Here is a 27,873-nt window from a genome sequence, read left to right as displayed (position 1 = left end):
CAAGCTGGATGTTGAACCTAGGAAATGTCTGATCCCCAGTTTTAGGGAGTTCCAAGCATGAGGAAAAGGCACTGAGTATCATAAAGAGGAACATAGGAGATGCCAGCTAAGGGGATGCTGTTCTTTCGGGCCATTCAAGTAAGATGATAAAGGTCTGCAATATGTTTTATGTTGTGGTTTTTTGGGAAATTTCACATGGATATAGTTTGGCTTGAGAGAGGACTCTGAGAAGGTAACAGTGAAGGCACACTGGACTTCCAAGTGTGAGCTCTCTCAGTGAGTGATTGAGAAAATTAGTCTTGTGATATACTGATTTCTCATCTCAAGCCTGTGTTTTGGTTAGCACAGGAATTTTGCTGGGAAATGCTCAAGTTATCTAAAAAGCTTCCATTTTTACCCCTTCCTTATCCAGTTCCAGTTGTTAAGATGAAAAAAGAAAACCAACTAAAAACTTTAAATAATAAGGAGCACAAAAACTTTAGCTTATCATGAAGAAATCTTGAGAAGAGTCTTGCACATACAATTTGTCAAAGCCAGTGGCAAAGCCTCCGCAAGTTTCTCTCTAGCTCAGGCCTGAATCTGCTTAGCTGGGGCATGGGAGACAATTATCATATTAACAGCAAACAAAAGTTCAAACCTTCATCAAAGTGAAAATAAAGGCCTTAGATATGCTGGCTGACCATTTAAGGCTCTACAATATTTACTTTCTCCCTGACAAAGCTTTCAGGGTTGGCTGCTGGGGACTGAGGGCTTTGCTCTATCAGTGCTTTCTGCATGAAGGACAGCAATAAAGTTCATTTCTGTGCATGAATTCTACTTGCTCCTTATAGAACCTCATCTGTGTTTGCTCTTCCTCAGCTAACAGAGGGGAAAATTGCCATTAGTCTCCTGGCAGGCTGTCAGTAAAGTATTATTTCAAGTTCTCTTACTATAAAACAGATGTTTTCCTTTTTGGTGTGTATACTTCTTTCCTGTCTTGTCACTCTTTTCATCCATCTTATTTTTATCTTTTTAAGTTACACGTTCTGCTCATGGTACTTTAAAGACATAGATGATTTAACAGGAGCCTCAGTAATCAAACATACAATAATAATATGTTTGGGGCTTTCTCAAGGCACAGTGGTGTGCTCTGAAATAGCCACAGAAAAAAGGCAACAGCAAAAGCTTAAACACAAAGCAATTTATGTAAATTTGAAAATTTGTTGCCCTAATTGGTGGTGAAAAATCATTAGTTTAATGTTCAGGTAAAGACGTTTTTAGCACTACCACCTAAATGTTTTCAGAAACTTCTTTAAGATTGCTGAAAACAATAGACTTTCCATTTGTGACATTTCAGTGTATACTTTAATTTTTGCCCCACCAGGTATAGATAGTTGTCAGGTTAGTAAGTATATGGGGCTATCTGAGTCAGGGCCAGAGTGTGGTTATATATCAAGGGGCTCTGAGAGCTGGAATGCTGCCAAAGTTTCACAAGCAAAGCCCAAGGGAACAGCCTGAAGTGGATGGAAGTTGTTCCCTCTGATCCTTCAGCCTGAACTCTTAAAGAGAAGCAGGGAGCGGGAGATCCTCTAAAATACTAAGTATGACAAGAGGACTCTTGGAGGGTAGGAAAGCAGAGATTGCTGCAAGCATGTAGCCTCTCATTTTACCAACAGGGACAAAGCAGCCTCCAGGATGTGCTGGATCTGTAAGAATAGACTGTCTTGAATTAATAAATCCTGATTTATATGCAAGGGAGCTATACATGTCTAGCTCATACTGGTCCTAGCAAATCCTTTATAAAAGGACTTTTCAGAAGAAGTAGACTAGGCCTTTTAAATATTTTAATGGGAAGAAGCACTTGAAAGTAACTTTTTCATGTATAGCAGGTCCTAAATTTCTCATATTTTACTTTTATGTTTTCTTCCTTTAGATTTGAGAAGCAAGATGACTTAATCACATTTCAGGACTGGTGATTTAAATTATCCTCACATTTTTGTTCCATGACAGAAAGTGGGTGTTACAGTCAAATCTAGCAGGGATAACAAGGAATCCTGCTCTAATCAGTGATAGCAAAGGAACTGAATAATATTTTCTTCTGGTGAAGAATATATAAAAGCTAATGTAATGTCATTCATATTAGCAAAGTGGGCTGCCATGGCAGTCATTCCACAGTAAAGCTCTTCTCCCAGCTGCTCCCACAGGAATCTCTGCTAACATATTCATAAGTGATTGAGAGACAAAGATGAACACTGAGATGATATTATTTGCAAATGCAGTGGGATTATTTAGGAAAATCAAATGAAATGCTGCGTTTGAGGATTTTCTGAGGGGCTCCAAAATGCTGAATGACTGCGCAGCAAAGTGGTAGGTGGAATTAACTAGCAATATGCACGAAGTAATTTGTGCTAGAGAAAAGTAACCTTAATTATGCAAGTGCAGTAATGGAATGTGGTGGCACTGAGCTGAAGAAATTGTGCAGTCGTTGTAAATAGCTCTTGTAAAACAGTTCAGTGCTTAGAAGTGACCAGAAATCCCAGTGGATGGGAGTAGCTGTGGGGAGAAGAAGTAAGACCAGAAGAGAAAGCAGCATTATGCTATTATGCAGTCATGGTTTATCCGCTTCCTGAACGCTCCATGTGTGTTCAGTTCCCGTTCCTCTTGATTAACTTAAACGGGGAAAATACAGGTCACTGCAGCTGGGAGGATTACAAGTGTGGATTAGCTTTCCTACATGAGGCAGCTAGGCATGCTAGGAAAAAAAATACCTGGGAGAATATGAACGTAGTTTTATAAATGTATGATTATATAGCCGTAAGAAGCAGCAAGAGGTTAATAAATTGATTTTTTTAAATGAAATGGAAATACATCAAGGACTTTGTGTGATAAGGCTGTTTCTGCAGCTCCAGAAGTCCCAAACATGTCCATCACTGGAAGCTGTGGCTGTGATAGAGTAGTAATTACGACAGAGCAGTCCTACTTTTCTGTGCTGCTCTTGAAAGCACAGTGCTGAACTAGCTGGTCTTATGTGCCATTTCCCAGTTTAATTTGCAACTTCTTTCCCTAATTATTTCATCACTAGTTTATACCCTGTGTTCAGAGCAAGAGGAAATTGCTAGTGAAAGTAATCACAGACTCACAGACACATTAGGCTGAAAAAAAATATAAATCTATCATCAACTGGGTTGTATACAGCCATTCTAAACTTTGTAATCAGATTCCATGAAGATTAGAGTGTTAACACACAGATGGCAGCAGATGACACAAGCCAATATTTCAGCAAATTCTAAAAAAAACCTCTTGATTAACTGACAAATCCAGTCAAATTAGGGTAAGCCATTAATTAAAATGGCTCTTTTATATTCACTAAACATTGTGAATAATTTTTTTTTACTTATTACTAAGATCTTTCTGGCCAGAAATTTTGGTCTGTAGCTCTTTAAAAAAAAAATGAATTGTTGGCATTCAGTATTAAGAAAAAATAACAGTAACTCAGCATTGGTGAGCTGATGATGTTTCTAAATTTATACAGATATTTAAAATACTATCAGACTTCATGTAAAAACATCTTTCTTTGCTCTTTATGTCTTTGTTTCTTAGGATTTTCTGTTTCTAAGATATAATGCTCTTGAGAGGAACATTTATTAATATGTTTGCAGAAAACATTTAGAAGTGCTTATAAATGAAAGTTCTGTGGAGACATACTCCACTATTTCTATTGTAATACTACCGTTTGAAGAGTTATTTTCAGGGAATAGAAAATTACTTTTTTTTTTTTTTTCCCAAAAGCTCTGTATAGGATACTAAAATCATTAATAGTTTAGTTCAGGAAGCATTTAAATCTATTAAGTGAATAGGACTTTTTCTAAAAATGAAGCCTTACTAATTCAGTGGTGCTGTGCTTATCTCGAGAACTTTTCAAGGAAAACCAACCAAATTGCCATCTCTCTGCAGGGAGATACTGCTTTTCTGATCAGCACACCACATGCTCACAGCCGTCATCCTGTCCTAATACACACTTGTAAGGAACTTGTAGAATAAATGTTTGGAATTTTTTTTTTTTTTTAATAGAATGGACATGCATTTGGTAGGAAGCAAGGGAAAGGGGAAACAGAATCAAGGAGAGTGAAATTGGAATGGGATATCTGGTTCTCACTAGCACAACCAGGGATCATTGCAGTAGGTCTGGCATATGTTGAGGGGAATTGCCAAGTTTCTGTTTGTCCCTCTCACATTAATAGATACTACTTCTAAATGATCAAAAAAAACCTGCAGCTGGTTTCTGTGAGAGTCAGATCTGATCCTATATCTCAGTTTTGTGTGAAGAGGAGAGCCAAGCTGCTTAGGAAATGTTTGGCTCCCTCTTCTTCAATCAAAGAAAGAAGGGAAAAATGACAAGGCTGCCAAAATAAAATTTTGCATAAATCAAAATTATTTTGAAACATTTCTATATTTGTTCTGCTGGAAGTCTGGAATAAATCCCTGATAAGGAATTTTCTTACTCTTTCAGCACTAAGACCAGTGAAATCTGATTATAGACAGCAGATAACTATAACTCTACATGTGCGTAGAGCTTTTGTCCTTTCCATATGTAGCACAGAAGTTGAGTTGTCCACCTATTTGCATAAGTACAAGTTCACAGAACCTGGTTTCTGAGTCATCTGTGGCATTTTGATGGCCCCTCCTTTATTGCATCTGCAAAAAACCTTTGTGTAAGTATGTATTAGCTCCATGACTGTTTCAGAAAGGTGGCTCTTTTATCCTTGCTTCACTTCTCTGCAGCAGGGCATTGTTTCATAAGCTCAGTCTTGATGAAGGAGCCTAGCAGTCTCTCAGCTACAACATTATTCTTCATTAATGTTATAAGAACCGTAATTCATTTTTCAATGTGCTTTTTTTGAAGAGCTGAAAACATTAAAAACATCTACCCAGTGCATGTCACTGATGAGCAGTTACTTATATTAAAAGCACTTACTCTGTATCTAGCACATTTTGCATTTATGTCTATTAAAATGCATGAAACATCTATCATAACATTTTAAGCACTCAGTAGCTTATTACTGGAACCACATAACTGCTTCCTTATTATCTCTTCTTGACAATAACTTTAATGAATTATATTCAGGTAGCTGTTGAAATTTCCATCCAAGTACATTACTTTTTTGGATGACATGTCAAGAGGTTAACTTATGCTCCCTTCCAGCTGATTTCTAGGCCTCAATCCATCAGACAAGTCCCTTCAGAGGAGATATTGCTCTGTTGAGCTGAGACATCAAGATAAAGTTGGCTTTCAGAGATGCAGTCCCCTTTGGGAAATGTGCAAGGAACTCTTCAGCAGTTATTTGTCTAGGCAGTCTTGAAGCAACAAGACACAAGATGAAGACCAAGACATGGAATGAGAAAAAGCAATTAAAGAAAAAAAGGGAGCTGTGGTTCATGTAGCTTATGCTAATTCTTTGGTATTATTTCTTATTCATTTTATATTCTGTGAGATTTTCCTCCAGGGAGTGAAGCACATGTATGTAGAAATAAAATTTCACTAGTTAAAAGTTCCTCTCTGTCTCTGCACACTAAGGCTTTTCTCACTAGTAGTAAAATCTGTCTGGAAAAGAAAGCTCAAATAGGTAAGTCAACAACTCCATCTTTCACTTACATGCCATGAATTGTTTACAGGTGACTTGTAAAAAAACTTATAGTTTTACCAAAAATTAAGCACTATAATTGTTGAATATGGGTGAAAATTACCTGGTGACCTTTTGCTGTGGTTATTGGTACACTTTGAACTGTCTCTGCAGTTTTTGCTGTCTAATATTTCAGCAGCTCAAAAGCCAGTCTGCAGTTTCTTAGGAGGAAACGACCACACCATTTGCTCTGGGGGGAAGAAGTATTCTTGCATCTCCAGCTAACACGAGACAGCTGACACCATCACTGACATGATACAAGACACTTAGGAACTCAGCTGATGAGCTAATTGGCTGTGAATAAGAGCAGCACTACCTCTGAAAGTCAGCAACACGGATTCTTGATTCTCTAAAATTGCATAAACCAATGATAAGATACAGAGCACACCTTAAGAAAGTGCAAGTAGGGACTTCTGCCAAGAAGCTTACGTGTTTTGTTAAATAAAAAATTGTCACTTTCTGACACTGAGCACAATCCTAAAGAGATGATAAATGGCACAAGAGCATTGGAGAGATTCTCTCAATGTTAAAAACAACTCCAGGTACTAAATTTAAAAAGCTATGCTTTTCTTCTCAGGCATGCAAGACTATACCCATCCAAGTCAGTGGAGGCTGATCGTAGAACAGGGATCAACCTTTGTATTCACTCACTTGTAATTTCTGAAAACAATCTGAAATGTCTATTTTAGTCCTCCTTTCTTGATTCCTGTCTGCCTAGAAGTATCCAAGAATAAGCAGTGTCAAGAAATTGTGCTTTCTGATCCATGATGATTATAAAAATATTTTAAAACACTTAAATAATCAATAATAATAAAACTTTAAATATTATTCTCATTATTCTTAATTAGGCAAAATGTTATAATTCAGCATTTAAATTACAAAAAAAAAAGGATATGAGTGTAAGATTTAGTTGTAACTATTTTATAACAACTGTTTTTTGGGATGAAGACACCTGTAAATTAAGAGGAGTTTATTCTTAAAATAAAGTCACAGTCCAAATTCTCTTCCTTTCTATGCCAGATAGTTTCCAATCTGCTTATTCTTAAGAACACTGTGCAAGATGTAAGGGTAAAAGGAAATATTTAAATGGTTTTTTTTCCTGTTATGTTAATTTAACTAAACATAAAGGTAATTTTTTTCTATAGAAAGGTAAATTATGGCTAAGCATACTTAAATTGTGCTTACTTATATTTTAAAATGTAACGAGTTTTGACAGCCATGGTTTTGATATAAATGGGCACAGTCAATATGAATGTCAGAAAGGCTGATGTGTGGTCAAAGCTGTTTCTGCTTTTCTTCCTTGTTGTCACTTATCATCTAGCCAATGTACAACAAATATTACAATTCTCTCCATGAAAAAAAATGAAATAATCAAGTGTGTACCTACTTTTTCTACGAAGATTGCTGTAAGTTAGGTTATTTTTACTTCACTGGGTTTAAGTGGAAAGCAGTAGCACAGGTTCTTCGGGCTCCTAAGGGTACACCTGGAGATCAGCTGCATCTGTTGTCTGCAGCACCTTTGTCTCAGTCTTTTTTGTTTGTTTGCTTATTAGCTGAATGACAGCGATTAAGGTCCAGATTATAAAAGTTATTTAGATACCTATCTTACTGTGAAGTCAGAATTCCTCCAGATCTCTTGGGCTCAGAGAAGATAACAAAATTCCTCTGGAAGCTGAGGGCACTGTGTTTGAATAGTAACTTGTAGAGATGATGCCTAAGGAAATGGAGGTTGTCAGGTGTATTACTCTCCAATTCTTTGAAAACTTAGGGGAACGTTCTTGCTGCTCCTGGAAATCCAGGACAGGGAAATGTATGTTTCTGCCTCTGTGTTTTTTAAGGTTTGGGACTTTTGGTTTGGTAGCCAAGACCAGAATAATGAGTCTGCTGAGGTAAATATCAAACTCTTCTTGGGAAAGGAGAAACTTACCTTGAATTTATCTTAGGATTGCTGTTTTCCCTTACTTTAAACCACATCTCAAAAACCAGTAGTATTGCTAGAACTCTGAATTTATAAAGAATTAATGAATATTAGAGGTTCTGGCTGCCGTTAAAGTCATATCTGAACAATGAATATTTACTTTTAAAAAAATTGAATTTCAATACTCCTTAAAATTGGGGTTTAATGTCAGTTTTAGTACTATTTTACATAGGAGTTCCCAAGTTCCCACATCATTTGTCGTGATTTTTCAATCCTATTCTTTTTATAGAAGCAGAAAAAGTAAACGCTAATAACTCCTGATGAATTAGCCATTCTTTTCTTTGCCAGTTTTACAAAGTTTTTGTTAAATAGGAGCTAACAAGAATTTTCCACTGAAGCAAGCTTTCAGAATTAGAAAGCTCAGTGTAATGCAAAAATCCTGCATGGGACAATTTCAGTCTTTTAAAGGGATTAAAATTTCCCATTTTCTTTTTCGTGTAATACACAAGCTTATGGTGGGTGATATTTGAAGAAAAAATAATTTCAGTTATCAAATGGGGTAGAAGACATGTGAAATAGCTCCTTTCCTAGTGTAGAGCAGTAGCTTAGGTAGAATGAAGCCAAAGACACTGACTTGAAAGCGTTTGTGTTGACTTAAAGAAAAATGCTCAAATGTATTCAGCTTAAAGTTTGTGGAGTTTTTCATCATAGCAGCCACATCAAGCTAATGTGAAAACAAATTAAGATTTATTAAAGCCACACAAGTAGTTTGTGGAAATGAATCTGCTGAATGCCAACTCACACTGTTAACTCTTGAGTGCACTTTAAAACATTTAGCCTGATTCAAGGCAGGATATGACCTTGCAGTGTGATTGTGAAGCTGCACGATCCTTGCAAGCGCACATTGCTTTACATGGAGTAAATACAAAGTAAATCATCTTTCACACAAGTTTTCTTTAAATTAGTATCCAATTGCCATGTATTGAAAGCTCACCTCACCTACAGCAAAGCCAATTGTCAGGTTCACCATAGTTTCTGAAAATTTGTCTCAGAGCATTCAGCAGTAAGCTGACAAAGCAACAACCATCTTTTTCAAGCTCATTGACTTTGCTTTAGTTCACAGCCTTGGGGGAGATTCATACAACCTTTAGTACCTTTAGCACATTTTCTGGTCCTTGTGATCCTCAGAGAACGGTATGAAAGAGAAACTGCACTCATTAAAAATACAGGGATCTAGCTGCCTTCTGGTTTCAGCTACTTTTAAAAGATACTTTTCTTTGATTATTTTCAAGAAGAAGGAAAATTACATGTCCTTAGGGCTGTTTGTGTTTCACTTGCTTACATAGATGACTTACAAAACTAAATTAAAATGCATAAATGTTTTGAGTAATGCATTGAGAAACATCTGTAAGATGGGTCAGACTTTTCATAATGCAGTAACAAAACTAGTTTTATCCTCTCATGTGCTCTGAGCTCACAGAGAGCTGTAATTGCTACTTCAAAACCTTTTTTTTTTTTTTTCCCCCCAGGAAATACAGTTCCAATTATTATAGACCAAATAATTGACCAGCAAGGCACAATTTTGAGAGCATGTGTCTATCTTCTACATATCCTTTGGTCTAGCAGGGAAGTGTGGAGGCCAAGACTTGTAACTCTAAAGTTTATTGCTTTCTGATGCTTTTCTTTCTTTCTCCATCTTGCTGAAATAGAGTACTGGTCCTATTTGTAGAGAATAGGCTTTCACAAGACAGTGTTTCATCAGCAGCACCTTTCTTGGCAGAATCCTTAGACTTAATTTAGTCCAATAGATCTGTATTCTACCCTCCCACCTAGATCCACTGGCTCTGTTTAGACATCAGCTGTGTCACAGTGATATCTCACAGCTTAAAAGAGATAAAAGGATGAGTATGTGTGATATTACACCCTAAATTAAGCAGCTTCCAAGAGAAAGACAAAGCTGGGAGGGGGGAAATGCCCAGCAACTCACGCCGTGGCCTGGGGAAGCGAATTTAGAGAAAAGAGAGAAAAGAACCAGACAAATGAAAACTCTGTGTCCTCAGAGCTGGATATGGGTGCTTGATTCCTGGATTGGTTGTTTTTATATCCTTCCATGGATTTTTCTTCCCCAGTGAATTCACTATGTGTGCTGTTTCTCCTTGCTAGTGAACTAGATCAATATTGAATGCAGTCTGTTTGTAGTTTGTTCATGTAGGGGAAACCAGCAGAATTTTCAAAAGTAACTTGTTTAGCTTTGTGCGTTTCTATATGAGAAATATAGATATGCCTCAATGGCAATATTTAATATTACATTCCTGTTATTCTAAAGAATATGAGCAAATCTATTCTACAGCTGAAATGAAGGCTAATAAATGATACCAGCAGCTCCAATCTCCTTCATTTTAATTTCTGAAATGTCAAATTTTATTTTAAAAAAAGGGATAAAAATACCTTTAACTGCCAATACATTACCCAAATTGCCAAAAGCAATTTTGCCTATAATAAAACTATTGTGGGCTGAAGCATTTGGATCAAGCAGTGCAAGATTGATGTGTTTTTCTTGATACAATCCAGTGAATGTGCTATTCTTGTGGAATTTTCCATATGAGTCTGTTGGGCAGAAAATACAGTAGACAAAATTTCTTTGATTTGCAATTAGATATTTTCAAGTTATCTTATCAATTAGCTGTAAATGACAACCTGATACACTTTTCTGATGTTTAAAAGGCAATGTAATTTTCCTATTGGCAAGAAACATGTTTAGTGAGGGAATTTTGGGATGATACAGGCACAGTCATTTAAAGTACAGTTGAGTCACTATATTAATTGCCATTTTAAGATCAGCTGTGCTAATGAGTGTTTTGGAAGACCAGTAATGTTTCTGCAGCCAGCCATAGAAAGGATAGTGAAGGTTAAGATGCCCTACCCTGTACGTCTTTTGCTTCTGTACCTTGCTCTGGAGGAGCCTCCCCTGAGCTATTTGTGCTGCAGCCTGGTATGAAATGCAGATGCCTCGTGAGGTTTGCACAGTGACTGTGAGTCTGGCTGAGTGCTGGAACAGAAGCATGGGTTAGAGGCATGCTAAATTTACTCTGGAAGGCAGGATAAATGAGATGGCACAGAGTTGTCTTGTTCTGCACCAGGTATTTACAATGACACTCTTAGGTGTCCCTTAGAGCCATGCAGTTTTCTATACATAGCAAGGTGAATTGTAAAATATTTATTATTTTAGCTGAAATCTTGACAACCCTGACTTAAAGTAGCATTTGCTATTAACTGAATTGATCTCAGGGTTTTGTCTTCTTGTCCAAATGGCTTTTTGTCTAAATGCCACCTGAAACTGATAGCTGTAGAAGGCATAGTTTTCTGTTAGCAAACCAGGCTGAAACCACTGATCCTTCTTATGCTGACCAATAAATAAATAGTGCTGATTTGCCTGTATCTGGCTTGGGTTCCATAGGTTAGTATAGCATTCACTGAACCACCCAGTCTCCCTTGCTAGTCTCTCTTTACTATGTCTCTTTCTATATTTCATGTTTCATATCTACTTTTAATGGCAGCATTGAATGCTCCAAGCATTTTGGTACATTTCTTGGTAGTGGTGGGTGGCATTGTGAGAAACAAATTCCTGTGTTTGGTGCAGACAACTAATTTTGACCATGTTTTGGTACAATGCCAAAAGCTAGTATCTTCTTTCAAAATCATCAGTTCTGTTCAGATAGTTGGTTAAAAGTACAGTACCACAGGATAGATATCTATAAGAGGAAAAATTGTGCATATTGAAGTTAATTGACTGACTCGTTGGAATTCAGCAAATCTTCAGGACCTGAATTAGGCTGAATAAGCTCCTCACAAGGTAGTAAAGAGAATAGGAATCTCTAGAGAATATTTAGAACATTCAGTGCACTGGGAATTCGATTTTTTTTCTTGGTGAGGTTCACACTTTTTTCCTTTAACTTTGGAAAGGCTGTTAAGTTCCAGCTGAGGTGCTGACAACAAAGTAAGCTCATCTTTGGATGCCAAAGTAAACATATAACTGGGAGTTTTTGGGGCTTTATATGTCCTAGCTCATAATGAATTGCACCATCAAGATTTGTACCTGTATCGACTGACTGCACAGTCTGCATTTTGCTTTGTAAAAAGTTGGTTATACAAGCAATTATCTGCTTTTAAATGGATGTGGAAATTTTACTGGCGTGATGGACTCTGAGCAAATTGTGGTAGCCATAAAAGTGCCAGTACTTCTTTTATTTTGTACTATCCATTTTCTCTAGGGATGCATAAAATCTAGTAGTTATTTAAGCCTTTAAAATAGGGGAAGAGCTGAACCTAGACATTGATAATAAATTTCATACTTAAGCAAGAGGAGACACTTAGTGGATTGTTTTTTTTTTTCCAGTTTGCATCTGGTCTCAGAAAGGAAAGGTTTATGATTAAGAGTTTAGTATCTGAGAAAATGAGTAGCTCAGAAAGTGAGCCAGTGAGCTGGCTGGGTATGTGAAGCAAAATAACTGTGTTCTGTATAGAAAGAGACAGATGAATTCCAGGGGAATGGCAGTGTGGGAAATAGGAGTGGAGAGACAGAAGTTTGGAAAAGTAGTATCAGTCCTTGAAAAACAAAAAAACCTGAAAATTATATATATGTTTTTCTCTTAGTTGGGGCTCTTGCTTTTCTTCTTGTGGGAGATATTGAACAATATTTTTTTTTAAAGCCCAGAACACCCCTCCCCCCCTTGCCAAAAAAAAAAAAAAAAAAGGTGGCAGTATGCCAATTCTTATTTAAATACACTTATTTAAGAGCTCTTTCTGCTGCTGTGATTTAAATGGAGTCACATCAGTGTAAAGTCAGAGCAAGACCAGAGAGCCAATGATTTAGTAGATACAAATTTCTAATAGATTCACCATAAGAACTATAACCAGGGCAGAAGACTCTGTACTGTTATGACCTCAATATGATGTTTAAATTAATTTCAGGTCAATATATTTGAAAGCCAGTGAGTAAAGTACTAATATAAACTATGTTTTTGGTTGGCCGATGCCATTTAACAAAGTACGTTAAGAGTTTTCTTCTGCAGTTCTGGTAGTCTTGTGGTATCAAGGGATTCCTACATGTTTTTGTGTTTAAGTATTTAGACAGTTTTCTCCAAAATACTCTGCTCACAAACATATTTGCTGCTTTTCTGTGTGAAAGCATCTTCTTGTCAGGAAGCAGCTCAAGCACTGCATTAGCATGGGAATGGTGAGCATGCATCCTTCCTTGTCTCCCTCTACAGCTGCCATGGAAAACTATTCCACTTAGCAGAGATGCAGCAAGATGGGACAGGTAGATACACAATCCCTGGGCACTGGACCTGGCTATTTTGTAATTTCTTGAACTCTCTCTGACAAAGTAAAAGCCCTTCTTCTCTGTTAGAGAGAAAAGAAAGGTCTCCTTTCCATGCAAGTGGATAGTTTCTCCAAGACCAGGACTCTTTTCAGTGCACTGCCCCCATGGTGTGTCATACCAAGGTTTGTCCTTTTTATAGCCCTTTCACCAGGGGTCCCCTTAATCCTCTTTTGGATTGCGTGCAGTGGGAACAGGCAGCTGACCTGATTTTTTTTTTACTCGGAATACTCTTGCAAGGAAAATAGACTGATGCATAGGAAAATACACATTTAATTTTACAACAGGAAGAGCTTACAAGTCCCCAGCCATTAAAAGAGAATAGATAGATTTGCTTGTAAATGTGAGCAGCCAAGTTGGATTTGATATTAATATACACTGAGGCACCTTTACATGAAAGGGACACTACAGAGGGTTGTTAATGTGAGAGTAAATTAAAATTGCATATGCTTTTAGGTCTTTTAGAGATCTGAAGCAAGAAAATGGAGACTAAGTGGTTCAACTACTTTAATAATTGAAAAACAAAGGGGGTGTTGGACTAACAAATAAGTATGAATATGTTTACAATAATATTAAATGACGTATGACTAGGTAGGCTAATTGACTCTCACTAAGATTTTGCTCATGTCATTTCAGCATTTTATATAAATCCATCTGCTTTTTCCAACTCTAGGTAGAAATTGCTTCTGTTGAAGTGCCTAAAAGAAATTGCTTAAAGTTTTACTCACTGCATCTATATCAGCACATTCAAAGAGAATATTATTCACTTAAGCTTTATGCAAAACCGGTCTTGTCAAAGAAAGCAAACATTTAAGAAACAGAATGATTCAGGTAATTGACCCCAATCATCTGCTTCTTCTGGGTTTGAACACCTTTCCTAGCTTGGTGTCAATACAGAGACACAGAGAAACAGTGTTATGAGAATCTCACTGCCTTTGCTTCGCATTTTCTTTCCTGGAGATCCCTTGGCATGCCCAAAATAGTAAAGGCTGCATATAAAAGCAAGGCAATGAACCAGAAGCAATTAAAAAAATGCTGACAGAAGATAGAAAACATCTGACATGCAAACTGTCCAATATGCTGAACAGCTACATCAAGCTCTTAGCGTCCTCTTCCCTCAGTGCAGTTCTGAAGTCATAGAGGCTTTGATTTTAGGCTTTGATTTTACTAATAGACCTCCTCCACCACAGTTAGCCTGTGCTGGATGGAAAAGAATCCCAAGAGAAATGTGGGAGAGTTTCAGAGCTAGTGGCATATTCCTTTCAAAACAAGACTGACACGTGGGATACGGTCACCTGGAAGGACACAGTGGAGGCAATTGTCTGACTCAGGGTAACCACAGTATTTCTGTGTCAAAAGTTATTTCATAATGTGTCTCTTTTACAGAATCACAGGGTGGATGAGGTTGGAAAGAACCACAGTGGGGCATCTGGTCCAACCTCCCTGCTCAAGCAGTTTCATTCCAGAGCACATGGTACAGGATTATGTCCAGATGGTTCTTGAATATCCCCAGGGAGGGGGAGGGGATATCCAGAGCCTATCTGGGTAACCTGTTCCAGTGCTCTGTCACCTGCACAGAAGGAATTTCTCCCTCATATTCAGATGGAACTTCCTGTGCCTCAGTTCCTGCCTATTGCCTCTTGTTCCATTGATTGGAACCACTGAGCAGAGCCAGGTCCATCCTCTGACCCCTCCCTGCAGACACCGACAGCCATTGATGAGGTTCCCTCTCTGTGTCTCTCCTCCAGGCTGAATGAACAGGCCCAGCTCCCTCAGCCTTTCCTCATCAGAGAGATGCTCCCAGCCCTTGATCATCTTCATAGCCCTCCACTGGACGTGCCCCAGGAGCTCCATGTCTCTCTTGGACAGAGGAGTCCAGAATTTAATTGACAACTTTTAGTTATCAGCAGCATTTGTTCTGCCACAGGAACTGAAAAACAGGCCAGAGAGGTCTCTATTTTACAAGAATGTAATTTGTTAATTGTGGATTAACTTTGCCTTTTGAACAGTCACCACATAAGTTCTGATCACTTGGTTCAGCACTTGGTCTATCATCTATTCCTATCAGTGACAGTACAAAGTCAGGATTTTTCTTTCTCTCTTTCACTTCTTGGTCGACAGTGCAGGGGACAATTTCCATAATCCTTTTGTTATGAGAAATCTTTTCCTGGGCATTAAAGATATCCTGTTTCCTAGGTTTGTGAATACTTCAGTTATCACCAGTACATTGTGTTATACACAGAATTTGCATTAAAAGTGTTTGCTGTACTGCTGACAAAAATAGCAGATCCCAAGAAAAACATATCCACTAAATGAAAAAGCAAAGTATGAAGATCCACTAACATCAGAAGGTACTGTGTGGGAATTATTAGCAAGTCATCTAGATCAGATAATAGATGATATTCTGAGAAGTCCTAATAAACAGATGCTAAATAAACAGAGAAGTTGACATAGATTAAGAAAAATATAACGCACATGCACACACATTTACCACTTTTTATTTTCCACCAAATTATTTTTAATAAAGGAGCAAAAATCCAGTCTTGTAAATCCATACTTGAAGTTCTTTTAGCTCAGTAATCCCATTTCTTAAAGGCCTGTATGTGATTGAAAAGTGAATAATTAAATCCATGTTGACTGTGCCTATTTATGAAAACCTGGTGCATATACAATGTACTTACGTAATTAAATAGACATTAGAAGTGTTTTAATGTAGTAGTTCTATAGTATACAGTATATAGTAGCTCTATATTTTGCTTATACTTGGTAATTTTCTTGCTTGATGTGACTTTTGGTGAGTTTTAACATTTGCCCAGCCAGTCTCTCTGTTTCTCTCTTTCTCTGTGAGGTTCACATGTAAACTGCTTTAAAGATTGCATAATGACTGTTTGGCATATCCTACAGGCAAAGGCCCAGAAACCCTTTTTGCTGGCTATAACCTCAATGATAATGAGTGGCACACAGTGCGTGTGGTGCGGCGAGGAAAAGGTTTAAAGTTAATGGTGGATGACCAGCAGGCCGTGACAGGTAGTGTGCCATTGTGATTCCATGATTCCATGTTGGCTGGGGGGAAACACGAAACAAAAAAAGAAAAATGACGGAAGTAAAATGGCTTTAGCTGAAAGAAACAGATGGTTTTTTTCTTTTCCTGGGTAAGATTCAAAATCCATGTTATGCATCTTGGAATGCTGGTACAACAAGTGTGTTATTACACTTGATGTTAATGTTGCTCTGAGTTTGCTATTGAAATTAAAGAAAAGCTTTGTGCTGACTTAAATGAGTGTTTTTATACAGTAATTGGAGAGGAGTGATTTGATACATCACTAATGAGAAGGCAAGCAAAATGCTTTTGGCAACACATTGTTAAGGCTAAACTCTAAGCCACTGCTGGAAGAAAGAATTTAATAAACATTTGAAGGATATTCTACTGTGGTTTGAATCTTGCATCAACTGTCCTCAATATATTAGGCAGCATGTTTTTCTCAAATACTAGCAGTCAGGATGGGAGAAAACAACTGACATGCATGCTAGCAGATGTTAGAAATGTATTTCTATATTTATATTATCAGAAAGTTTAATAGAGAACACATTGATTTTGTCCTGTACAAGGCAATGCTTGTATGGCATGTATGCTAACAACATACATATTGTTAATAGCAACTGATCTGGCTTCTGGCCCTGATTCCTTGCACAATACAATGTGCCTAATTTTGTGTTAGCTATTTAGAGTTATCCTTTGGTTTTGTGTAGCATTAAACAACTTTTATCATTGGTTCCAACCTTTGTTAAAATGGTAAAAAGTTAAATGATTTTGGTTTTGTTTTTTTTTTAAAGAGGCATGTACCTTCTTTAATAATCGCTTTTCACCGCAGCAGAACTCTGAGGGTCATGTCACTGGTTGAAAAATAATTCATATAGTTGCAAGAACATATTTTCTAGAATCAGAAATTACCAATATATCTTCCAGAGCTGAAGTCTCTGTGTATGTTATGATGCCCAGGGTCATTCTCCCAAGAATGTAGATGGCCTAAATAATTTATTTTCTCTTTGATAATAAATTTATAGTATGGGTAGAAGTATACTGAATAATATTATCATCTGGCTGCTTCAACTACCACTCAAGGCAGATTATAATATAGTGGAAATTGTTTAGATCAAAATCCAGTGCAAGATCCAAATGCACAATTCATGGCAGAGGTCTAATTTACAAATACTACAGGTTACATAGCCTGGGTCCAGTTTTCTGGTGCAACACTTGTATTCTTTCCACAACCCAGTATCTGCATCAAAAACTGGCCAGTTGACTTGAATTCCCTCTCAGTGCTTCAAGCTGGAAGTTGTCTGCATTTGCATAACCCACAAATGCTTAATATTATTCATCCAAAGGGAGAAAGTCATCCCAATATTTTAGACAAAAAAAGACTTCCTAAGCTTCCTAAACTCCCTGTAGGAATCTGCATGACCAATCCGTGGTCTCCTTCACCAGTGAGGAGGGAACTGGTGTAAGAGAAGAGACAGAGCAAACTTTAAATATGGGTAATCTGCTGTTAGTGCCAGGAATATCACATTTCCAACAAAGAAAGTCTTTATTGTTGTGTAGCTGATGAGATTTTTTGTTTGGGGTTTTTTTTTGGGGTGGGTTTTTTTTGTTGGTTTGGGTTTTTTTCAACACTGTTTTAAAAGCCTTTACAAGTTTAAATTTCAAATGTATGTATTAGAATTTAATGTGTAGTAGCTTTGAATTTCTTGAAAGGGTAGGGAAAGAGTTGCCATATGAGATTAAAGCATTCTTGTTTTATATTGCTTAAAACTTTGCTTCAGGTGTCCCAACAATCAGAAATTTGGTTAAAATTTAACCCATTTATTTTTCCTGTGAAAGGTCACTGTAGTGTTATAAGGAGAATAAGGAAGAAAAGGGCTTCCTACTAAAAATTCCAGCTTTTTCCCACCACACATTGTGTTTTCCTTTTTTGATTCCATTTCCTGTCGTATATGAAAGAAACCTCATCAGATCTAGAAAGCTTAAACTGGAGGAAAAGCCATTAAATAATTCAGCCTGACTTTCCAGTTTTTACAGATTATGAAATACTACTTAGTCATTTGTGAGTTGGTTCTCTTTGACAAATGCATAATGTGTGCATGGTTAAATAATATAATTCAGAGTCATAACAAGTTTTCATTGGAGGTCATGCGGGTGGTTTTGAAGAAATTACTCGTCATAGAAGAGTTTAAATACTTCCAGCCCTGATGCACCTTATTTTCTAAAACTGTATAGAAAATAAAAGTGGATTGAAAGTCACTAAAGTTGGATAACAGAATAGCTTATAGTTTTGAACAGAAATTCAATTGGCCTTTTGTATGGTGTTTTTCCACAAACTGGATAAATTAAAAAAAAAAAAAAGATAACAAAATAAAAAATAAAATTAAAAAAAAAAAAAAACCACCACCAAACCCCCAAACTCCCAACCTTGTAAGTACAAATTACACTCTCTCTCTTCTCCTTCATTGCTGCTTTTACAAATCCTGTGGAGCATTATGTGAAGTCTCAAGTCCTGTTCACATGTTTGTAGAACTGAAATGTCAGAGGGAGATTTGGGATGTGAGCCCAGATTCAGGAACTTTTTTATTACTATGCTCAAAGAAAGAAATACATTTAATGTAGTGGGGATACTGTGCTACAGGCCAAAGCTCAGTGGATTTATGCCATGATATTAATGCAATGCCATCTGAAGGGATACAGGACTGGAATACATAGTGTTCCTCTCTAAAACTTGATCCTCAGCTCTTTGGCTGTGATCCAACATACAGCTCTTGTCCCAGCAAAATTACACATTTGGCATTTTCCAAGACAGCTCCCTGACTCATTACTGCAAGGAAGAACCCACTTTTGCTTAATACATTCAGGGCAAGTGGTATCTTCAGAGCTGATGTTTAGAAACAAGAACATCAAGAAGACTGTCCCTGGGGTTTAAGGTGCCTCTTGCAGTGCTCAGTCCCGTGAGTGCAGATCCCAGGTGGTGGTGCTGTTCAATGACACCAGTAAGAGTAAGTTCTCATACAGAACTCATCCTGAAGCCAAGTAAGCTACTTGTAAATATTTCTCATAAATTATTAGAGCAATTTTTGTGCCTGTAATTTCACTGATGCCTGTAGTTGTATCTCAGTGCTGAGACTTAACCTGCTCATGACTTCATCTCCCTGGGCAAATCCCAGATATCGACATTTCTCTTTCCCTTGTCTTTTCCCTGTCACACACATGTCTACAGACACTTCCTTATGACACCCACAAAGGTACAGCTGTGTCACCCTCCTCCAGGCTTTGTGCACCACTTCTGACATGTCCAGCCTGGGGCAGTGCTCACACTCTCTCTTGGAAGAGTATATTTCAGGATGGACAGAGAGAACTTGTCTTGTCAACAGCTTTGCCACAGTGGGAACTTGAATTAGAGCAGCTTTATGCCAGAATTTAGTTCAGCTTGACTAGGTCTGCTCTTCACCTTCTCTGTACTTCATGAGAGACATGATACAGCTAAGGAATTGGAGAATCTAGGCCATGGTTTGCAAAAGGTACATTAAAAGGTGAAATTCATTAGTAATAAAAGCTGGTTTTCCACACAATGTGACCATGAATCAGCCCTGTGAAAATACTGACCTACTTCTTTAAAATCAGCATGGAAAAAATTGGAAGTTCTGTCAGAAAAAAGAACACTTCCGTGAACACAATTTTGATGTGCTGGGTAAGGTATTTAATAACTAGCTTAAAAACTTACCTGACCTGTATGCAGTGTACTCTGGCAGTGCTGATCCTTTCCTCCAGATTAGCTCTACAGTCAGCAGATTTCAGGCTTCTTGCTCTGCAGGGGTCCTTGCATGACAGAGAGAACTCAAAGGCAGCTGTGGGGCTTGCTTTTGGCCACCTTTCTGACAAAAGCAAGTCTCTTGTTGTTTCCAGGATTACAAAACACTGGCGTGCACCCTTCCTGAAGGCTTTCTACTCAGCCCATCTCTTGGGCTCTGCCCTTTCTCCCATGGTTTATCCCCATGATACAAAGCCAGTTCCTTTCAAGCAGCTGTCCACTCTTGTGGCACAGGGCTTTGCAGCAGGGCCAGCATTAATGAACCTAAGACAGCGGAAACAGGAATCCTTCCTTCCTCTAGTCAGGTCATGCATGTTGAAGCAAAGCACATGGAATAATATCCCTCAAGCTGTTCTGTTTCTCTTTCATGAAACTCTCATATTGTCGGTTTAGCTCAGAGGTTGGCCTTTGTCTTCCTCATGTTAAGTAAATGTACTTGCTTATAGTAAAACCCCACATCTGGTTAAGTGTCACTAAAGTGAGGGATTTTGTTGGCAGTTTAATATACTCTGGCAAACTGTTTCAGTTTAGAGATCTTGCTGTTGGCCTTATCCAAATGTGCTAAAGGCTCCTGGATTTACCAGTAATTAGGATGAATTTAGAAGAATTCCCTTTGGAATTGGCCTTGCACATTCTGAGAAGTGTGAAATTATTGCAGATACTTAATCACATGATGTGCTTTTTGACCTCCCATTTCAGACACTAACACGTGTTTTCTTGTTGCTGTTTAAAGGTCAAATGGCTGGCGATCACACACGACTGGAATTCCACAACATAGAAACAGGAATAATAACAGAACGGCGCTACCTGTCTTCTGTGCCTTCTAATTTTATTGGGCATCTGCAGAGTCTCACATTTAATGGCATGGCATACATTGACTTGTGTAAAAATGGAGACATCGATTATTGTGAGCTAAATGCAAGATTTGGGTTCAGGAACATCATAGCAGACCCTGTAACCTTTAAAACAAAAGCAAGTTATGTGGCACTGGCCACGCTACAAGCGTACACATCTATGCACCTTTTTTTCCAGTTCAAAACCACCTCCCTGGATGGATTGATACTTTTTAACAGTGGCGATGGAAATGATTTCATTGTGGTTGAATTAGTGAAAGGGTATGTATGGATTAGCGTAATGACAAAACTGGTCCGTTCAAAATGTATGTGCAGGAGGAAATACAGGGGAAAGTTTAGGATGCCAATCCTTTTTCTGACTGGATAGATGTGATTGATAATGCTTTTTCATGTTGAACTTCATGTGCTTTATTGTGACTCTTTCTTTCAGATGAAGCTAGATGCCTGAAATGTATGAAAGTAAATAATAGGTATAACTTCTCTCGTGTTTACCACAAAGAAGTACTAGTTTGTAGCCTCCCTCTTGTTCTCTCTCCAAGTATGTATGCATGTCTTGGTACATGGAGTGCTCGTTGCTTTCCAGAAACTTGGGACTGCACCTCAACTCATCCAAACGAGTGGCAATTTCTTGGAATGACAGTTGCTTCCCCATCTGGCATTCATTGTTGTCTTCTGGTTTTGCCAGCTCTGCTGAGGAGTACAACCAAATAGAAAATATTAGACATATTAATTAGTGCCCCCTTGCCATGTAAAGAAAAAGGAAACTTTTCCAATTTTTTCTCTTTTCCCAGGTATTTACACTATGTGTTTGACTTGGGAAACGGTGCCAACCTCATCAAGGGAAGTTCTAATAAACCTCTGAACGACAACCAGTGGCATAATGTAATGATATCAAGGGATACCAACAACCTACACACTGTAAAGATTGACACTAAAATCACAACACAGAGCACAGCAGGAGCCAGAAATTTAGATCTCAAAAGTAAGTACAGTTATTCTTGTGTAATCTACAGTGAGGGCCATTACAGAATGATAAACAAATTAATAATGGATGTAAAGTACGATATATTTTTTTAATATTGTATGAAATCATTTATTTTATAATAATTTATATTATCACAAGAGATAACATCATCATAACCCGACAATGCTAATTTAGTATTAGTTCTGCACAGGTAGGTACAACTTTAAACATGTGGAGATCCCATGGGAATAAAAAAAAATAAGTAGGAAGTTATAATAACACAGAGTGGCCCATATAAACCAAAAGATAGTTGGGGGATTAAATGAAGCCTACAATGTCTTTTACATGAACATAAGTTATACAAGTGGCATAACATACTCATCTAAATATGTAATGTATTGTAATTTCGACTTCAGGTGGGTAAACTTTGTTTTATAGCATTAAACCTACATGTTATACATCCAGCTAGATTCTAAAGATCCATTTTTTATAAATATATGTATCTTTTAAAATAAGTGATAGTAATGAGTTCTATGGGTGGGTTTCTGAAAAGCTAACTTGCATCTGAGGAAAATATCTTTTTGGAAGGATGTATAAGTAAATATACTTTTAAAATAATGACTACCTAATCAGACATAAGAATATATGTTCTGATCATGTGGAAAAGTACTGTTATTTTAACATTCTTTAAGAAGGCTCTTGAAAGGAAAACTGAAAGTTCATAACAGTCAAAGAAATATGATATTTCAAAAGCCAGGATGTTCAAAGTAGATATTAATATTCCATCAAGAGCTTATTCCTTGCTGGATTTTCTTTTAACTGCCTCTGAGTCACAGATAATGAGCTGACCTTGGTAATTATGCTGGATTTTGTGATATTTTACATGTTTGCCTCACTTGAAAGTGCTATTAAGATTGTAAGAAAGACTGTGAAAACAGTATCCTGATATGTCATAATCTTCAGTAAGAGATTGTTTTATTTATAAACCTAGCATTTCTGATAAAGCTTTTTGGATGGCTCACACTCCATTCGTAAAGTAGCATTTGAAATTTGTGCCGTGTTATTTCTGGGGTTTGCATTCTGTTAAACATCATCGATTTTGTTTATTGTTTTGTTTATTGAGACAGTGTAAAATTTCAGCATTGGTTTTGGTGCTGTAGAAAAAGCATCCACCTTGTTCCTTGACATTTTTAAGATGGCAAGTACTACTCATGCATATGCGTATGTCTTTAATATGTTTGGCTTTTTTTCCTAGTAGATAAATCAGGCATGGGTAGGAAAAAAATCAATCCTGTTGCGAGCTGATAATTAACACAGCCCTTTCATTCGACATATTTTGCAAACCGATTGTGGCGTGTCTTTGGTGTGCCGCTTTATTGAAGGAGAGCAGATCAAGCTCGCTCCATGTGCTCGCTGAAGGCACTAGAGAGCGCTGTGATCTCACCGAACGCGCTGCCCAGGGAAGGCTCATTGCGAGGGCAATCGGCAAAATCCAACATCCCTTTGTGCGCTGCACTTTGAAAATGCTACTTTCGCCTTGCGCTTTTGAAGTAAAAACTGTATCCATAGCTGTCGCGTTTTCTAACCTTGAATTCCTTTGGGAAAAAAAAAAAAAGAAAGAAAGAAAAAGAAATGAGGAGCATGAAAAAACCTACTGAGATTTGAAGTGAGGAAGGTGAATTGTGTTAGATGATTTTCTGTAATTCACCACCCAGGGAATGTGGATGGTAAAAGAATAACAAGCCTGACGTGTTTCGTGCAGAAATAGATAGCAAGCACCTCTCTAAAACTGGTCTAGCATACACAAATCCTCAACCTCTGTCTCCTCATAATAGTATGCTTCATTTTATTTTATTTTTTTAAATGTGTTACACCAAATTTTACTCAGTCATCTTCCCTTAAATATGGCACAGTATATATCATGAGAATTTTGGTTGGATTTGGGAGGGGGTTCAAGCTGATACTTTTTAGCCAGCAGGCTAAAAGAGAGAAAAAAATTGCCTTTCATTACTGTTTTTCCTTCCTTTGTATTTAGTAGAAATGGTCTCCAGTAGTTGCTTCTTTTCTATTTTACATCAGTGTTTCTAACAATGACATATTTCTGTTGTGCTATAAACACTCCATAAACTTTCCTAATATAAATAGTTACAATTAATTCATTGTCCTGTACTATTTTAGCCTTAGCAACAAAGCAAATGCAAAATTACACTTCCTGCTACTGGTATCAATAGTTCTGCTTAACCAGAGTTATCATTAGGTAAAATATTAATGTGTGCAGATAGTATGGAACCTGCAGCCATTCTGAGTAATTGCAGAGTTACCAATTTCTGATTTTGAAATCCAAGCTGATCCTGGAAAAAGAAATCCCTCTGTATGTGGGTTTTTGCAAATACACAGTGAATTCAGCACAAAGATAAGACACAGATTGTGTTGTCAAGCCTGCACAGCATGGAAGTTGTCTGGGAAAGCAGACAGCTGCCATAAAAGTATAGGAGAGAATTTCCAGTATATGTTTCCTTTTGGGTGTAGGATTTGGTAATGTAACACAGAAAGTTCATTATCACAAACATCGGTTCCCTGCATAACCTCTGGTACAATTTCAGCAGCTACCTGTGGAAACACATATATTACATCCTGCAGCCTAATTATTGCGGTAATTAGATGGGTAAATTATAAATTGGAGACAAATAAATGAGTGAAAATAATTCTGTGTTTGGATTCCAAGAACAGTGTTATTTTCCCTCGCAGGGAAAATTAGCGACGTGTGCTGAGGTGCAGTTCTAGCAGATAACCCGTAAAGATAAATGAGTCTGAACAGCAAAAGCAGTGCAGCTCAAGCCTGCCAACACAGTTACACAGCAAATTTCCTTTCATATATTTCATGAGCAGATTCCCTGTCCTGCTCTCAGGATAGCTTAGATGGTTAGCATGGCTGCAATTCAAGGCCTGAAAGAGTTGGGTGGAGGGGAATTCTTTCTTGTTGTACTTGATGCTGTGCTCTGATGTTCTGAGGGGTCTGAGTAGCCTCAAAAGGCACAGAAAAACAAGTGAAAATGGAATTTAACTTCTTGATGGAATGATTACATCAGTGGACTAGGAGAGATTACAGATGTCATTTATCTGGACTTCTGTAAAGCCTTTGACATGGCCACAACATCCTTCTCTCCAAATTGGAGAGAGGTGGATTTCATGAGTCGATTGATAGATGGATAAGAAAGTGGTTGGACAGTTGCATCCAGTGGTGGTCCACAACTCAAAGTCCTGATGGACATCAGTGGCAAGTGGTGTCTCTCAGGGGTCCTTACTGGGAGCAGTGTTATTAGATGTCTTCATTAATGACGTGGAGGGACTGAGGGCACCCTCGGTTTATTTGCTGATGACACCAAGCTGAATGATGTGGTTGACACTCCTGAAGGATGAGATGCCATCCAGAGGCATCTGGACAAGCTCAAGAAGTAGGCCCATCGTACTCTCATAATACCAAGAGCAGGTGCTGCGCCTGGGATGGGGCAACCTGCAATGTCAACACAAACTGAGGGATGAACAGATTGAGAGCAGCCCTGCCCAGGAGGACTTGGGGGTGATGGTGGATGGGAGGCTGGGCATGACCCAGCCACGTGGGCTGGCAGCCCAGAGAGCCAACTGTGTCTTGGGCTGCATCAGAAACCAAACCAAACCATTCTATGAGTCTTGTTCCTCACTGTTGCCAAAGAAAAGGCGTCTCCCTTGCTTAGACTGTGACTTTTACAAGATCTATAAAGTCTCTCCCCCTCCACAATTTTTTTCCTGTGGTATGGGAAACTGTAGTTCTGTCAGAAACTATTTTATTTTATAAGTACTTAAAGATGCATGATCTACTTCCAAGGAGGAGGACGTCCTCAAGAACACACTGTATCCACTTACCAACCAGGGTTTAACTTTCCTCTTGCTTCTTTCCTACACATATAGGCAATATTTTAATTCCCAAAGTTTTCACACACATTTTTAAACAGCAGGCATAAAAAACCCTGCAAAAATCCAATCAGAATTCTCTTGGAAGACCCATCAGAAAATTAAAATATTTTAGCATTTTAATTATTTATAAATTGAAATGAGAAGTTGAGATACTGTACTCTTACCAAACGAGAAGGTAAAGAATGCCTCAGTTATTTTAGATTGGACAAAAAGTAGTTACAAACTTTTGTATGAGTTAGTAGTTTCAGTACTTCAGTATCCAATCCAATTTTAAACTTTCCAGATCACAGAACTTATTTGCAGATATGCTGTATCCTCTAAGATGATTTGCAGTCATCTTAATCTTGATATTGGGCTAACTACATTTTTTTTAGTAGGAAATCACCATTCTGAAAATAAAAATCCTACACAGCTCAATATTTATGGGTTAACTTTTACTGCCTGTGCATCATTTCATATGTCAAGACCTGTTTTTTTGAACTGACATTCAAAATTTCAACTTGTCCCACTGTCATCATCTTTCATGTGGCCTTCCCAAATGTCAGTTTTAGAGCCCATTGTAAGTCGTGTTTTTCCTGTGCTGTTATATCACTGCATCCTCAAAAAAATGCTATCCATACTAGAGCATGCATCAGAATCAGCCTGCCTGGAATAAAATAACCTGCCTAGAACTCTTGTTGTCAGTGTTGCTTTTATTTCTCTATCTCCTCACTGGCCCTTGGCTTCCTTTATTCTTATGAGATAGGGCTGCTGCTTCTATCTATGTTTGCTTTTTCATTTGCTGTTTTGTCCCATACTGTGAAAACAGACTAGATTGAAGCACCTAAAAGAAAAGTAGTTATATTTATTTCTGGTATCACCTCAGTGGTTTTACAAATGCACCAAATTATAGTTCTTCAATGTGCATAAATATTCGCTTGGCAATTAATTCATCCTTGTAAAGTTTGAATGCAATTAACTAAATTATCTGTAGGTCTACTAGCCTGGCATATTCATTGATGATTTGTAATAGTCCCTTAATCTATTGATATTTCATTTGCCTGTCAAAGTAGGTTATTCATGCTGAGCTAAATTGGTCTGGATCATAATGAGGAATTCCTGTTTCAGGAATGGAAATTGAAATTGTTTCACTTTCATGTAATATTTTTCTCTGTTGTTTTATATTGAGGCAGTTATTTTTGTTGCTTCATTATATGTTTTTCTCTACATTGCAAGGTCTCTATCAACAGCAGTGATCCTTTATATTTTTATTACTAGAGAAACAAAGCTTTAAGAAGCACAGAAACATTGTACAAATGAGCAAGTATTAATGTTTAAATTTCTCAAATAATCATGCGTGAGCTAAATGTAATGACCTTGCCAGTGGGGTGTGAATTCTTCATGCAGAAATAATGTTCTGTTCCAAATACAGAGTTCCAAATACTGTCAGCAGCAAATAGATCTTCTCAGTGTGACCTATTGGAGTAGATAATGGCAAATGTAGCTGTTGTCTTCCTGATAATGTAGGAAAGCAGACTCTGTACAGAGGAAAAACAAGGGACTTAAAACTGAGAACTCTTCTTTGAGGTTTCCTATGTAACAAAGTTCTAGGAGTAGGTAACAATACATCATTGGACAACCTGGTCTAATGGGAATTCCTCTATCCTCCTTTCTTTGCCATTTTTCACATGCTGCTTGTAAACAGCAATGCTGTCTACCAGGTTGTAAAAATAATTTTGATAGTTCTAAGGCTTCAGAAGTTGTGCCCAAATTGCCAAAACTATGAGACAGGGAAAAAAATTGAAAATCTATTCCAGTAGTTCTAGATTAAATAAAGATATTCTAGAGCTTGTACTGTGAAGTCAACAATGCAATAGGCTGTCAGACATGGTGAGAAGGGTTTTTATTTTCTTCTGCTTCTCCCCTGTTCTTCTCAGTCTTTCATACATTTATGAGTGAATAGATTTGCCTACATTCCTACAGCTGTTTGACATGCAGGTTATTACTCCTGGTGATTGTGAAATTTCATTCAAGCCCTTTCTGGAACACCAAATAAAAGTTATGTTAAGAATAATACAGGAAACATGTATACTCTTGAAACTTACCAAAGCCTCTGCATATTTAGTATAAATACATTCCACTGCATCCTAGTCCCCCCACAGATACACAGATTGAAGAAGCACATCCTAAGTTTGTTTTAAAATGTGCTGCCATGAACCCTCATTAACCTTGGTATTTTAACAGAACAGTCCTTTTTGCAAAAAGGCAGCTTCATGGAATGTCCTCAGAGTCTGAATGTGATTGTCT

At 37.6% G+C, this 27,873-nt stretch overlaps 1 protein-coding gene across 1 annotated transcript in view; it reads left to right on the top strand.

Annotated features, from left to right (window-relative positions):
* The window catches only part of NRXN1 (neurexin 1), a 516,697-nt gene that overhangs the window by 299,484 nt on the left and 189,340 nt on the right, over window positions 1-27,873 (top strand). Inside the window, exons 13-15 of the mRNA XM_042051442.1 lie at window positions 15,863-15,985; window positions 20,549-20,930; window positions 21,461-21,651. Of these exons, the coding sequence (XP_041907376.1) occupies window positions 15,863-15,985; window positions 20,549-20,930; window positions 21,461-21,651 (696 nt within the window). The remainder of the gene's footprint in view (window positions 1-15,862; window positions 15,986-20,548; window positions 20,931-21,460; window positions 21,652-27,873) is intronic.

The sequence above is a fragment of the Corvus kubaryi genome, unplaced genomic scaffold (assembly GCF_017639235.1).
Source record: "Corvus kubaryi isolate FWS band 111438036 unplaced genomic scaffold, C.kubaryi_AGA036_p1.0 76, whole genome shotgun sequence".
Lineage (NCBI taxonomy): Eukaryota > Metazoa > Chordata > Aves > Passeriformes > Corvidae > Corvus > Corvus kubaryi.
Note: the sequence above shows the minus strand (reverse complement) of the source record. Positions and strands in the feature narration are given on the sequence as shown.